The sequence below is a fragment of the Cucumis melo genome, chromosome 5 (genome assembly GCF_025177605.1).
Source record: "Cucumis melo cultivar AY chromosome 5, USDA_Cmelo_AY_1.0, whole genome shotgun sequence".
Taxonomy (NCBI): Eukaryota; Viridiplantae; Streptophyta; class Magnoliopsida; order Cucurbitales; family Cucurbitaceae; genus Cucumis; species Cucumis melo.
Window position 1 is genome coordinate 13430030 of NC_066861.1, and position 14336 is coordinate 13444365.

The 14336-nt window shown below is 37.1% G+C and overlaps 1 protein-coding gene across 3 annotated transcripts; it reads left to right on the forward strand.

The window, feature by feature from the left end:
- Positions 1 to 720: 720 nt before the first annotated feature.
- On the forward strand, positions 721 to 12877 carry LOC103485924 (cysteine and histidine-rich domain-containing protein RAR1). 3 transcript variants are annotated; one of them, XM_051084509.1, is made up of 7 exons: positions 721 to 978; positions 2082 to 2185; positions 10538 to 10620; positions 11446 to 11600; positions 11746 to 11975; positions 12094 to 12208; positions 12469 to 12877. In XM_051084509.1, the coding sequence occupies exons 2-6, from the start codon at positions 2084 to 2086 to the stop codon at positions 12184 to 12186; spliced, it is 663 nt and encodes a 220-aa protein (XP_050940466.1). In that variant the 5' UTR covers positions 721 to 978; positions 2082 to 2083; the 3' UTR covers positions 12187 to 12208; positions 12469 to 12877. The 3 variants fall into 3 exon arrangements, with proteins under 3 accessions (XP_050940466.1, XP_050940467.1, XP_008441929.3); XM_051084510.1 differs by having other exon boundaries at positions 12559 to 12877; XM_008443707.3 differs by lacking the exons at positions 721 to 978; positions 2082 to 2185 and adding an exon at positions 8810 to 10422.
- Positions 12878 to 14336: the final 1459 nt, after the last annotated feature.

The following is a 14336-nucleotide window of genomic DNA, read 5'->3' on the forward strand; positions in this document are numbered from 1 at the left end:
ATAAATAGTGAAAGTTTGGAACATGCGAGATACGTGCGAGATAGGTGCGAGATAAAAAAAATACGTGCGAGATAAAAAAAAACCTTCATTCCTTCTATTCCTATTGCTTACTTCTCCTCTATTTGATCCAACTAAATCCTCATCCTCTAGTTCAATTCATTTTTCACTACCCATTGAACTTTCTAAGAACCTAAAACCAAACTTTGACTAAACTAATTTACGGCAAATAAGTCCAATTCCAAAAACCAGACAATTACGGATGAAAATAGCACCAAATACCCGAACCAAACATTTACTTACAGCAGATAAATTGAAAATCGGTTAGACATGAAACTCATCCAAATAAGAGAAAACGCTCGAAGTTGATTGAATGGTTCAAATAGGAGCGACGAAGTGCACTGGACAACGACCAACGAAGGGCAAGCGACGATGGGCAAGCGACGATGGGCGGAGTAGGTTCAGGTGTTATACGCGAAAGAAAAGAGAAGGGAAAGGGAACTATACGTGAAAGAGAAGGAATCGATCGTGGAGAGAACGGAAAGCAAACGTGGAATAGGGAAAGGAATGACATTTTTATCGATTCACATCCAAAATGTCCTAAAAATCTTTCTTTTAAAAACTTGTCCGAAAATTCATTTAAAACTCTTTTTTTAACCTATTTTTGGCAATTTCCCAAAAAGGAAGAGAAAGGAGGCAAGCCCTAGGCCCCATCCTTCCTTGTCTCTGACGCACCCCCGTTCTTACCTGTCTCCTTTTCTACAACCCGCACTCTTTTCGTTTTGCTTCAGCCGAACAGCAGCGTCCCATCGCCGGACCTTCTCATCCACCCACCTGTTACGTCTCCGGTAGAGTCAAGCGAATCCGGCGAACAACTGCGTCGCGACGTCCAATATCGTGAGCTGTGTCCTCCACGACCGGTGACGTTTTTGTGACGGGCGACCCTCAGTTCTCGCTTTCCAGAAGCTTTCGTCCTTTTCGGTGAGTTTCGGCGCTTGCCCACTTTAGTTCTACATTAGATTTACTTACCCTCTTCTTAAAGGCTCTATGTAGGTTTAAGCGTCAGTGGGTTGATCACTTTAACCTTCCTTTCTAACTAGGTTATGGTCCTTTTGATTTGTCACGATTTGCAAATTAACACCCAAAGCTCTTATTTGTAAATTCGAAATAGTCTCAGAACTATTTGCATTGGTTTTTTTTAGGTAGTAAAGATCTGTTTGAACTCTTTTGGACACTTTATAAGTCCTGTAAAATTAGTTGACAATTTGGTTGTAGTTTGGACTTGATTCCAAGTATTCGTATTAAGGACTTTTTGAGAGTTCGAATAAGGTTTCTAACCTTGGAACCATGCGTTTCTTTGCCTTGTTTTTGTTTTTATAATTAATTTTTAAAAATAATTTCAGGAGACTTTCGATTAATTTAGAAGCGCTTAGGTGAGTACAATTTTGCTGATTGGGTCTAGTATTTTAAAAGCCCTCGGGCGTTCGCCTAGGCGCTAGGCACAGGTCTGACACCTTGTCTTCTCTCACATAATAAGGCAAGCATTAAGCACATGCCCTTGTGAATCCTTAAGTCCCAGAGTCCTGGGCATTGGGGATTTTTCATTTCTTTTTAAAAATTGTTATAATTAGGGTATTTACTTTATTAACTAAAAAATAAAATTTAATAAGCCTAATGTGGTACTTTTATATGCAGTGCATCTCACCACTTTTTTTCACCTTGCTCTTAAGTCTCAAGAGGCTATTGCTCTTTAAAAAATATTGGTTAGATTTGTTGCCCTGTTGCCTACTATGCTGTTTGATTTATTCCTATTATGGCTTATTTTCTTCTTGAAATTCTGATGTGCTATATGGTTGAACTCACTTAGACGGTTGTCGTGTTGATTTTATAATGTTTAACATGCTGAGGTGCTATTATGTGGTTTTGTGAATATAAGCATGTTTGTTTTGTTGTGTTGAGAGCATAATATCGTTTTATGTGATTTTGACATAAAACATGTTTTGAAGTAGCATCAAAATTCTGTAGATTCAATTTTAGTCATCTAATTCTCGCCTTCTCATCATTTTTGAAATTTAACTGGGAAGCTATGGAGCAACAGATTGTTGGGCTTCGCTGCCAGAGAATTGGCTGCAATGCCTTGTTCACTGAGGAAGACAATCCCGAAGGTTCCTGTCAATACCATGATTCGGTTTGTTAAAACACTCACATACTCTTTCTCCTATCAACTTCAATAAACTTAGAATTACGGATTGTTGTTCAGTTTGAAATTTATTAAGCTATCCCAGCTTGGAATTAAGTTTCATAATGGAAACCAAGTTTATTCTCTCTTTAAAAGAAAAAGGTTTGTTTACAAGTGTTAAGAAGCTCTCGTGTAGCTCTTGGGAATTTAGTGTTCATGGCTTGTTTAACATACTTTATTGAGAGATGCTTGCTATCATTTACATTGTTTCATTTAATATTCAGAAAATTTTGTGGACTAGAAAGTTTCCAAATGGTATAGTTAGACTTTATTGGAAGTCGGCTGGTGGGGGGCACTGACGTTCTTCAGTTTTTGTATTTCATGTTTCCATTGTATCAAGGGTCAAATGAACAAATACTCCTTAAATGTCCATTCTAGTATAACACATTGGGATGTAACATTGTACTTTTATACTCTCAATAAGTTGAAAATTGTATCACAAGTATACACCTTTTTCTCCTTCGCCATTTCCTTTTATTCGATTCCTCTCGGCTTGTATTTGGGCAGCCCTTGAACTCTCTTGGTTTTGACTCACACCAAAGGTTGGGTTCGTTATGAATTGCAGTTACAAAGCCATAAGATCTCTCACAATTATGAGCCTGGCTTGGCCTGTGAAGTCTGATACTACGTAGACCTTAACAGTTCCTCATCTAGTCGTTACTGTCAAACCCCAATCTGTCTCACCATGAAGTCAATAAATGTTGGATCCATGACAAATTTAGGCTCCAAAACCATTAAAGTTGTCTGGTCATATTCCTTCTTGAGTGAGTTGTGATGAATACCAGGACTAACAAGAAGAACTTCCTTCTTTATTTCAACAATCTAATCGAAAATTATAGAACAAATGAATTGAAGAGGTCTCAATTCAAAGAACTAGGGCTACCTTCTTGATCTCCTATCTTTCAAGGATGTAATTTCTCTAGTATAGAAATCATATCCCTCTTTCTCGCCCAACTAAGCTATTTATACTTTTCTATTAGCTAGCTACCTTAACTAACTAAAGTGCCTCAACTTATCATAGTTAGTTATTTCTTGCACGTGCTCTTTTTCCGCCTTCTACTATTCTGTAGAATAATTGGAGGTCTATCATTACTCCTCCCTTCCAAATTCACCTTGTCCTCAAGGTGCAAATCTGGATGTAGCATCTGCATTTCTTCATACTTTTCCCACGTTGCTTCATGTGGTGGCAATCCTTACCAACTAATCAGCACTTCCTATTTTCTTGACTCATCCTTCCGATAATCAACACTCTCTTAAGGTACAACCTTCCACTCATGAGTCTCGGTCAGATGTTCAGAATACACATTCTCATGTTCACTGATCATTTTCTTCGATTGGAAAACATGAAAAACCGGATGGAAAGAGTACCAACTGGTAATTCCAGTTTATATGCTACAGGACCCACCTTTTTGATAACCTTTAAGGTCTAAAAAATTTGGGAGAGAGTTTCTCATTTCTTTTCTTTTTCATAAACGACTGCCTGTAGGGTCTTAATTTGAGAAACACCATGTCACCTAGTTGGTATTGCACGTCTCTCCTCCTTTTATCAACATATTTCTTCATGTTTTCTTGTGCCACCCTTAGATGTTCTTTTAAAACACCTAGAGCCACATCTCTTTCTCTGAGCTATTCATCCAACATGGATTTCACTGTCTCTCTTTTGCCATAATAGATTAATGGAGAAGGTTGTCGCCCGTACAGCACTTGGAAGGGTGTTACACCCAACGCCCTTTGGTATGTTGTATTATACCAGTACTCAGCCCATGGCAGCCACTTCAACTATTCTTTTGGCTTTTCACTGCAGAAACATCTTAGATAATTCTCTATTTCGTGATTTACAACCTCGGTTCAATTTCGTTTCTACTAAATGAAAAAGCTCTCTCCAGAAATGGCTGAGGAAAACCTTGTCTCGGTCTGATACTATTGAAGAAGGAAAACCATGCAATCTCGCTATTTCTTTGATAAACACATCAACCACTGTCTTGGCCGTGTATGGATGTTTGAGCAATAGAAATGGCCGTATTTGCTCAGTCGATCAACTACAACAAATAACACCTCAAAACCTTGGGCCTTAGGCAATTCTTCTACAAAAGTCCACAGAAATGTCGCTCCATGGTTGATTAGGCACTTCCAAGGGCAAGAGTAGGCCAACAGGGGACAAGGTGAATGCCTTATTTCTTTGACACTAAGCATTCATCACAATATTTTTCTACATCGGTTTTCATCCCCTCCCAGTACAATTCAGCAGTTAATCTCTTATAAGTTCTCAAAAATCCCAAATGGCCTTCCAAAACCGAATCATGATATATATGAAGTATAGTAGGAATTAAGACTGAAGATTTAGAAATTACCAACCTGTTCTTATACTTCCACATGCCATGTTGTATTGAGAACTTTCCTTCGGTTGCTTCAGTCGAGCCACTCATCTCTGCTACTATCTTTTGTAACTTGGGATCTTTTTTAACTTCCTTTTTAATTGTCTCAAGATCAACAATATTTGTAGTTGACAGGCTGTACAAGTCCATTGTTGGAGATACTCTGGAAAGAGCATTGACCGCCTTGTTTTCCATCCCTGGTTTCTACTCTACTTCGAAGGAATAACCCAATAGTTTGGCTAGCCATCTTTGATACTGTGGTTGAACCACTCTTTGTTCAAGAAGAAACTTCAAAGATTTCTGATCTGTTCTGACTATGAATTTAGTCCTTAACAGATACAGTCTCCATCTTTGGACCGTCAAAACCACTACATCAATTCTCTTTCATAAATCAGCCATGCTCTGTCCCTTATAGTCGAAGTATGACTATAAAAGGCAATAGGTCGTTTCACTTGAACTAGTACTGCTCTACTCCCACACCCTGATGCATCTGTCTCAATTTCAAAAGGAAGGGAAAAATCAGGCATTGCTAGATTGGGGAGAGTCATCATAGCTTTCTTAAGCTTCTCGAAAGCTTCTTCAACTTCACTGGACCATTTAAATCCTCTCTTTTTGAGCAATTGAGTAAGAGGAACAGCAATGGACCTATAATGCCGAACAAATTTTCTATAATATCCTGTCAAACCAAGGAATCCACGCACTTCTCTCACGTTGGTTTTACATGGCCATTCAGCTACCGGTTTGATTTTTTCCGGGTCTGTCTCTACTCCTTGTTTTGATATTATGTGACCAAGATATTCAACCTTGGATTTGGCAAAACTGCATTTTTTCTATTGGCATAAAACTCGTTTTCTCTTTGGATTTTAAGTACCTTCTCTAAATGTTTTAGATGCTCTTCAATACATCTACTGTAAATCAAAATATCATCAAAAAATACCGACACAAACTTCCTCAAATATGACTTGAATACCTTATTCATCGATGATTGAAAGGTGGCTGGTACATTAGTAAGCCCTAACGGAATGACTAAGAACTCATAGTGTCCTTCGTGAGTTCTAAATGCTGTTTTTTCGATATTTCCTCATTTATTTGGATTTGATGGTATCCAACTTTCAAATCAATCTTTGAGAATAAGGATGCCCCGTTTAACTCATCGAATAATTCTTCTACAACTAGAATTGGGAATTTGTCTGGGATAGTAGCATTGTTCAGTGCCCTATAATCCACTTAAAAACGCAAGCTGCCGTCCTTCTTTTTGACTAGGAGAATTGGGCTTGAATATGGACTACTACTCGGCCTTATAACCCCTGAGATCAACATTTCTCGCACTAGCTTCTCCATTTCTTGCTTCTGATGATAAGCTTATCTATAGGGTCTCACATTTACAGGATTGGTGTCTTTCTTTAGGTGTATGTGGTGTTCAATGCTCCCAATCGGAGGTAACTTTTCAGGCCATTCAAACACATCTGAAAAGTTGTCTAACACTGTCTTCACCGATTCTTCCACAGTGCATATATTCTCATTTTTGTTTGGTTCAGCTGTTGATATTTCCATCGGTTCAACTGTTCTACATTCCACCAGAAAACCTTGGTCATCCTCTCCCCAAGTTTTTATCATATTTTTAAGGCTCACTCGAGACTTAGTGAGACTTGGATCCCCTTTAATACTCACTCTTCTACCTTGATGCTGAAATGTCAAAAGTAAATTCTTCCAATCTACTTCGGTTACTCCCAAGTTCTAATGGCAGAAATTCGTCCTTCACTATCCATTCTTCTAGCTGAACTTCTACTCCTTCGCAAACTCCCTTTCTTTGGACTGCCTTTCTAGACCCCAATATAACTCCATAATGAGGAGTTTCTTTCGTTGGTAGTTGTAGAAGGTTCGCTAATTTCTCAGAGATGAAATTATGAGTGGCCCCACAATCGATCAACACAATAACCTCTTCATTCTGTAGTTTCCCTCTCACTTTCATGGTCCCTAGATCATTCAATCCTACCATAGAGTTGATTGATAATTCAACACAAGTCGTTTTAATTCCCTTGACTTCTACATTGTTCATTCCTTTCTGTTTCCTCTTCTTCGATAATTTCAAATTCCTCATTGTTATCGGTTACTACAAACATCTGCAATTCTCTTTGATCTCTCATCTTGCATTTGTGATCGATTGAATACTTCTCATTACACTTGAAACACAAGCCTTTCTCCTTACGAGCTTAGAACTCAGCATCAGGTAGTCGCTTGAATGTTCCTTCTCTTTTAACTTCATTCGCATTCAATCCTCTCAAGGTAATGGTCCTTATAGGGAATGTAGTGTTTCCTGTTTTCAGTTACAGAGGTGCCCCCAGTGTTTTTCAAAGTTCCTCCAGAATTTGGCGGGTATTTTCTAGTTGCGTATCCATTTAAATTGGCTTCTCCCTTTATGATTTCTCTATTCTCAACTAATTGAGCTATTCCCTTTGGTATACAAAACTCCACCTCGGCTTTTATCCAAGGAAACAATCCATTCATGAATGTCTCATCGATTACTCTATATTAAACAAGTTTATCAAACAAGTTTCTATATTCTTCTACAGTAGTTTCCTGTTTAATTCGAAGAAACCTTCCACATATTGATCCCTTTCTCACTGATCGGAAACGTATTAATAATCTATCCTTCAAATCTGCCCAGCTTAAGAACTTATTTCTCTCCTCTCGTGATCAGTACCAGTTTAATGTTGGACCTTCGAAACTAATGGTTGAAACTACCATTTTCTCAGATTCACAAAGTTTGTTAATTTGAAAGTACCATTCTGCACGGAATAACCACGAATCAATATCCTCGTTGTTGAAGATCGGCATCTCGATTTTCTTGAATTTGTTTCGGTCTCCATTGTTATCCTCTGTATCAGACTTCTTATCGGCTTTTTTCGAACCGATTTTGCGATTGGTAGATCGTTCGTTTTCCTTCGCACTTCTCGTTGGCGACTTGCGAACCATTGATTCTGATAACCTTTCGCTCATCTCATCATCGATCTCTCCGTTGCCGTTTCCATGAATCGCAGTATCGCCTGTTGTTGCTTCTTGGATTGCAATTGCATCAATTCAAGATTCTTTGTGGTTTCGGTCAGGTTGAGTTCGATCACAGGAATTTTACTCATCTCCTTCTTTATTCCGACAATCTCCTGATCGATCAACTCCATCCTTTCCTCGATCCTTGTTTGAACCATTTTGGATTTCTTCCCCAGAGTTCGTCTCTGATACCAAAATGATGAATACCAGAACTAACAAGAAGAATTTCCTTCTTTATTTCAACAATGGAATCAAAAATTACAGAATAAATGAAATTAGGAGATCTCAATTCAAAGAACTAGGGCTACCTTCTTGATCTCCTATCTTTAAGGATGTATCAAGCCTAATTTCTCTACTACAGAAATCATATCCCTCTTTCCCGCCCAACTAAGCTATATATACTTTTCTATTAGCTAACTACCTTAACTAACTAAAGTGCCTCAGCTTATCATAGTTAGTTATTTCTTGCACATGCTCTTTTTCCCCCTTCTACTATACCGTAGAATAATTGGAGGTCTATCAAGTTGATTTCTAAGTTTAGTCTATGCTGGCCCAATAGTTTCTTAACTTATGGACAAACCTCGATTTGTCTCAACTTTAAAACCATTGGCTATGAAGCATGGGCACTCCTAAAATGGGCAAATGTTGGTGTTGGACACATGTCAAGTGCTGACACACTCCGACATGCCTTGGACATGTGCCTGACATGCTAGTTGGCATGTCTGTTATTTTATTATTTAATTTTTAAGGTCCGACGTGGCAGGACATGCCTCAACACGGCCAGACATGACAAGCGACAGCTCAGGACACAACAAGCTGCAGTTTTTAAGGAAAAAAGTTTAGAACATTATAATTTGTGTCTAGTTGAGTGACGGTGAAAGGAGGGGCGGGTGGCCACGTTGGTGAGGGGTGGTCGGCGTCAACAACATTGATTTGACTGAGCGATGACAAAGGGAGGGATCGACGTCGTTGGGAAGAATCAAGGAGGAACTCTGGAAAGGGGGAAAACTGGATAAGGGAGGAGAGATGAGAGGGCTGTCGTGGATGTCGAAGAGACTAGTGGAGGGAATAGGGTAGGGCTTTTTTACATCCCTTCCATGTTGGATTTTTTTAAAATGGGTTTTTGACTTTTAAATGCCCTTTCCTTTTTTTTTTTTTTTATTATTTATTACTTTCAAAAAACATTATTTTAATAATTAATAAAAAAACTGAAGTATTTTATTTCTAAATCTTTTAATGTTATACTTATATATATGTACTCAAATATATGTATGTGTGTGTATGTATTTTTTAAAAAATAACGTGTCCTCGATGTACGTATCCTTAACGTGCCGCGCTCTACAGTTTCAAAAATTGGTGCATCGTCGTGTCGTGTTATTTTGTGTCTTGTACCAGTGTTCGTGCTTCTTAGGCCATTGGTGGTCTCCGAGATGAATTTTGACTATGTTGGCATAGAAGTTATTGGAGTTGCAAACCTGACTTGGCCAAGTCAATTATTGGTGGCTTCCTCACTTCATGAACTTGCTACAAGTGCCTAATGTCAACTATGACAAAGATTGAAATATTCATTGATATGTCGATATATCCATCAATGTATCCGTAAATTGGAAGGTTCTACATCGATATTTAGGATTAATTGATATCTCCAATATCTTTTATAAATACACAAAACTCAAAAAGAATTTCATCTATTTAATTCCAATGTGAATAGGAATGCTAATAACAGGATGCATTATGTAGTTTGAAAGCAATGACAACTTAATTATTGATTCATACAATTTTATTATTTTTTTATTATTAGAAATATTTGTTGATAATGATATTGATGTATCCATCTGTAATCCTATGATGACTGCACATTGATAAAGAATGGTTAATTTCCTTATTACTCAAGGCCGTGGGATTTCAGCTACAACCTCCAGGGATCCAAAAGGTGGTCAGCCATATTGCATACATTTTCCCCTAGAGGTTGTTGCTGAAATTGAGCAGTCGTAGGCTTTGCGGTGGGCAATTAACTCTGTTGCTCTCCTGTTGCAAATTGTGCTTGAAAGACCCTTTTCTTCCTACTAAGCTCATGTTGGTAGTATGTTAGATACCTAGATTAGTATAGGGTAGGGGTATAAGGGTGATTAGTTATGTAGGCAGTTAGATTGTTATAAATAGGAAGTTGGTGAGGGAAAAAAGGGAGATCAGTTTTGTGGGTAGTTCTTCTGCACTCTTTCTTGAGAGAGAGGATAGGCAGAGAGGGTATTTTACTTGTTCGTAGTTAATTTCTGCATTTTCATCTCAGAATTGATATTCATCAATTATTCTCTGTAATAGTGAGGTTTATATCAATTAAATAAGAACACATCTTATTGGTGTTCTATCATAGTACTTGAAGTTGTGTTTATGATTATACTCTTAGTTCAATTAAAAACAAGGGTCTTGGTGGTGTAGCTGGGCAGAGGGGTTCCCTTGTAATTAGTCTTCTTATGATTATTAACGGTTGGAGGACTCTTCTTGGTTAGCTAGGTGGGAGGGGTTCCCTCTACCCTGCTCTTAGGCTGTTCTTTTGGCTCTACTGGTAAATATTAACCTTTGTTGTTTATAAAAAAATAATAAAAAACAATTATTTAGTAATTACATGTTTCTTTCCTCAACAAGTTATGTTGTCTTGTTCCTTTGCTGCGTAATGTGTACTTTACTAATTGTCTTTTTCCCTTTACATGCTATGCGGCCACGGGTTTGGTTGAAATTTGTGGTCTTCATTGTTCCCAGGGAGTAAGTTCACATCCACCTATTGGCTCTCAAGAAAATCTTAGTTTGTTTTCATACAAGGATTTTGTTTTTTTTAAACATATATTTGATAGAAGGTAAGTTGAAATATCTTTTGCAGCCTATATTTCATGATGGGATGAAAGAATGGAGCTGTTGCAAGAAAAGAAGCCACGACTTCAGCTTATTTTTGGAGATTCCAGGGTCAGATCTTTTTTCGTTCTTTTATTTTTAGTTGGAATGCTACACTGTTTCCATGCATAATTGATATGAACTGATGTTTTTTGATTCCATTCCCACACTTTCCTAGACTATATATATTACTTCTATGCAAATACAAATTTTTTTCAGGGCAATTCTAAATATGAACCAAGTCTTGGTATCCAGACCCTCAAGAATTTACTCTTGTTTTTTAGATTCATCAATTTTTCTATAGATCGTGTAACCATTTTATTACTCCATTTCCGGCTTTGAGTCCTCATCCTCTGATGTGCAACAGATTCACGTACTTGCTTCGTTACCCCTCACATTCTGATGGGTGGGTGTGACTTTTTTGTGCTGTCACTTTGCTCCTTGATAATATATTCGCCTGAAAATTATCTGATCCTACTACATTTGGCTTCTAAAAAAACTAGTAGGATATTAAGTTCTTGGATAACTTAAACTCATTCCATCAAATCCCTTTACTATTTGCTTTGGCCCATGTTGACCGTTAAGCCGCACACAATGGTTTAATGATATGAATTATTGGTCTTCACTCCTTGTTTATATGGTTTTTCATTTGGACTTTGGAAGATATGTGTTGTATTCATACTGCATTTTTGTGACAAGTATGACGTGTTCTTCTGCATAGAATATGTTTTTGTTTCGCTGATCTTTCATTTCTGTAAATCTGTCTACAATTTATACAAGTGAGCATACCTTTCATGTTTAAGACTTAGATGGATGGTATTAAAAGTTAAGGTTGGTCTTCGAAAGCCTTTTAAGTTGAATCAAAGTTGTAGTTTTTGTTCACTTTTTTGAATAAAGATGCAAGACCGGAAAACATACAACTGAAAAGCCAGTTTTGACCAAGCCAACCACTGCTGTTAAGAAGTTAAGTCCTCCTTTGTCTTCCATGACAAATGCATTAGGGAAAGAGTCATGTGCTAGGTGTCAGCAAGGTTTCTTCTGTTCAGACCATGGTAAGCGCATCTTTTTACTTTCTTTCAATTTGTATCGGAGTACGGTACCTTGATTTTATGCTATATTTGCTGATGAGTTTGGTATCCTCATCTGGCAACTCTCCTGAATGTTAATATTGTAATTTAATCCAAGTTTGAATCTTAGGTACACAAATTAAAGGCACTAACAAATCTATTAATGAAACCTCAACTATACCCGGTGCAAGCAATACTGATACTCAGGCCCCTCCAACAAAAAAAAAAGAAATTGGTATTAATGAACCTCAGATCTGCAAGAATAAGGGGTGTGGTAAAACTTTCACAGAGATGGAGAATCATGAAACTGCCTGCAGTTACCACCCCGGACCTCCTGTTTTTCATGATCGGTTGAGAGGGGTGAGATCATATATTTACTAAACTTTAAAAACACCTTTTTTTTTTTTTTTGTCGTCATGGCGTTCAATTATAGATTTATCAACTACCGATATTGATGCTTTCTATGTTTGATTTAAAGTGGCAATGCTGCAACATTCACGTTAAGGAATTTGACGAGTTCATGGAAATTCCTCCCTGCTCTCGTGGTTGGCACAATGCCGATCCAGCATAACTAAACAACATAGCCATATAAGGTATTGAGGTTCTTGCATTTTAGAAGAATGCACTAACCCTTTGGAATTCTGTTTCAGTTGGTTTTTTCTTTCTTATTCGATGAAATCTCTCAATCTAGACAAATTTATATATTGCATATTTCTCCACTCCATCTTCCTTCCAGAATTGATTGAACTACCAGAAGCTTTGCAAAGATAATCTATTTACTTCCGAGATAAATATCATAATAATTTATATGGTACAGGGTTTACCATGAACTTTTATTGGACTTGTTTTGTAGTACAACCTTGTGTTTCTATGAAGATATTGGAAGGTGGACTGGTTGGTCGTATCTGATTCCGACATTCATTTCCTTATGGCTTATAAATAGGAGAAACAACTGTGGAGATCTAGTTAACTTCATCAGCATATATACTAAATGAATGAAGCTTCAGTATGGTTATGATAACTTCAATGTTGTATATTTTTGATCCTGCGATATAACATTATTAATCTTTTGAAACTATGTCCTCGACATGTTCTTCCCTATAGATGCTTATCTTGTGGCCGCAATGATTGGCATCCCCCTTATAGTTAAATTCTCCTTACATCTGATGGCAAACTAGAGCCATATTGTTGCCCCCAGCAGTTTGATTGAATGGTATATGTATTCATTTCATCTAATCACACAAAATATAGTTGATTGACAAGGTGTGAAAAGTGTGTCATGTGTAGTTGGTAAAGTTTAAAGAGTAATCATGCAACAATATATGCTAATTATTGTGGAAAATGAAACACTAGTTGCGAGTGAAGAATTGTGAAAAGGGTAGAGATTTACCAATTCACCTTGACAAAAGATTATTTATAAAGATTCTTGCTTATTTATGTATTGTGGTGGCAAATAAGGATATTGAACTCAAAGGACTTGAATTCAAACTCAGAAAGATTGTTACAAAAAATAAGAAAGCATTAAAAGATCAAGCAAAAAATTTAAAGAATTATGTTGCGAAAAGAAACAAAGTATATTCTAAGTTGTTCCAACTCATGATAATAGAATATGTGAAAAAACTACTCAATTAATAAAGGTAAGGCGAGAGTAATTGGACATTTGAGGGGGGTTTTGGAGGGTTTTTCAAAGAGTTTTTGAGTTTCCTTTGGATGAATTAGCGTATGGGAGTGAGGGATGCTATTTATAGAATTTTAGGGCGGTGGAAATTTAACTTGGAAATTTAACTTTTGGTGAAATTGGTGAAGAAGAGGAAGGAAATGGGGCTTTTAACGTCGGATTGGGTATTTTATGTGTAAAAAAGGAAGTAACATGTTAGTCTCGAATAGCAGTAGATGATGGGCGAAAAGAAATGTGTAAGAAGTGTTTTCGGATTGAAATCCATATTTAAATGTGTAAGAAGTGTTTTCGGATTGAAATCCAGATTTTGAACTTATAACCTTGGGGTGGCGTGTGTGAGTGGATGGACGACATGTGTCATGGCAAATTTGCAATATTTACCAAAATGCTATTTGATTAATGCTGAAGAAATTAATTCATTGATGATGGGTTTCGAACATGCGACCTTGGAGTAAAAAATGCTGAAAAAAATGTGTGGTTGTGATTCGAATTCGGTGGATTATGCACATGGAATTTTGAATTCTTTCTCATTATTTACCATTTTCCCCTTGTCTTCAGATTGCTTGTTTTCCTTCTTTTCGACTCTGTTTGAGGTGATTTTCGTTGCATTAGGTCCGTAGCGGAGTCTACTATCACATTCGGCATACAAATATCAAAATAATGAATATGTATGCACTATGGGTTGAGAATAAGCTAGTAATAAAGAGGTAAAGATTTGTCCTAACAAAATACCTCCAACTTAAGCTTTGTTTGTCTCGTGCGAAGTAAAACTAATAAGGATTAGTCAATCATGTAGCATGCATGAGAAGCAAACATGAACTTAAGAGAAAAACAAACAGTGATGCAAGTATATAGGCGATCATTAGCCTGTTACTCAATGCTTTAACAATCTATTACTAACGAGTATAGGTGATCATTAGCCTGTTACTAACGAGTTCAACCTAACCACGTTACTCAATGCCTTAACAGTCTATTCAAATCTATACTTAAACTTTATTCAAACTATCAAAGAGATTACAAGCTACTGATTGAATTTAGGGTTT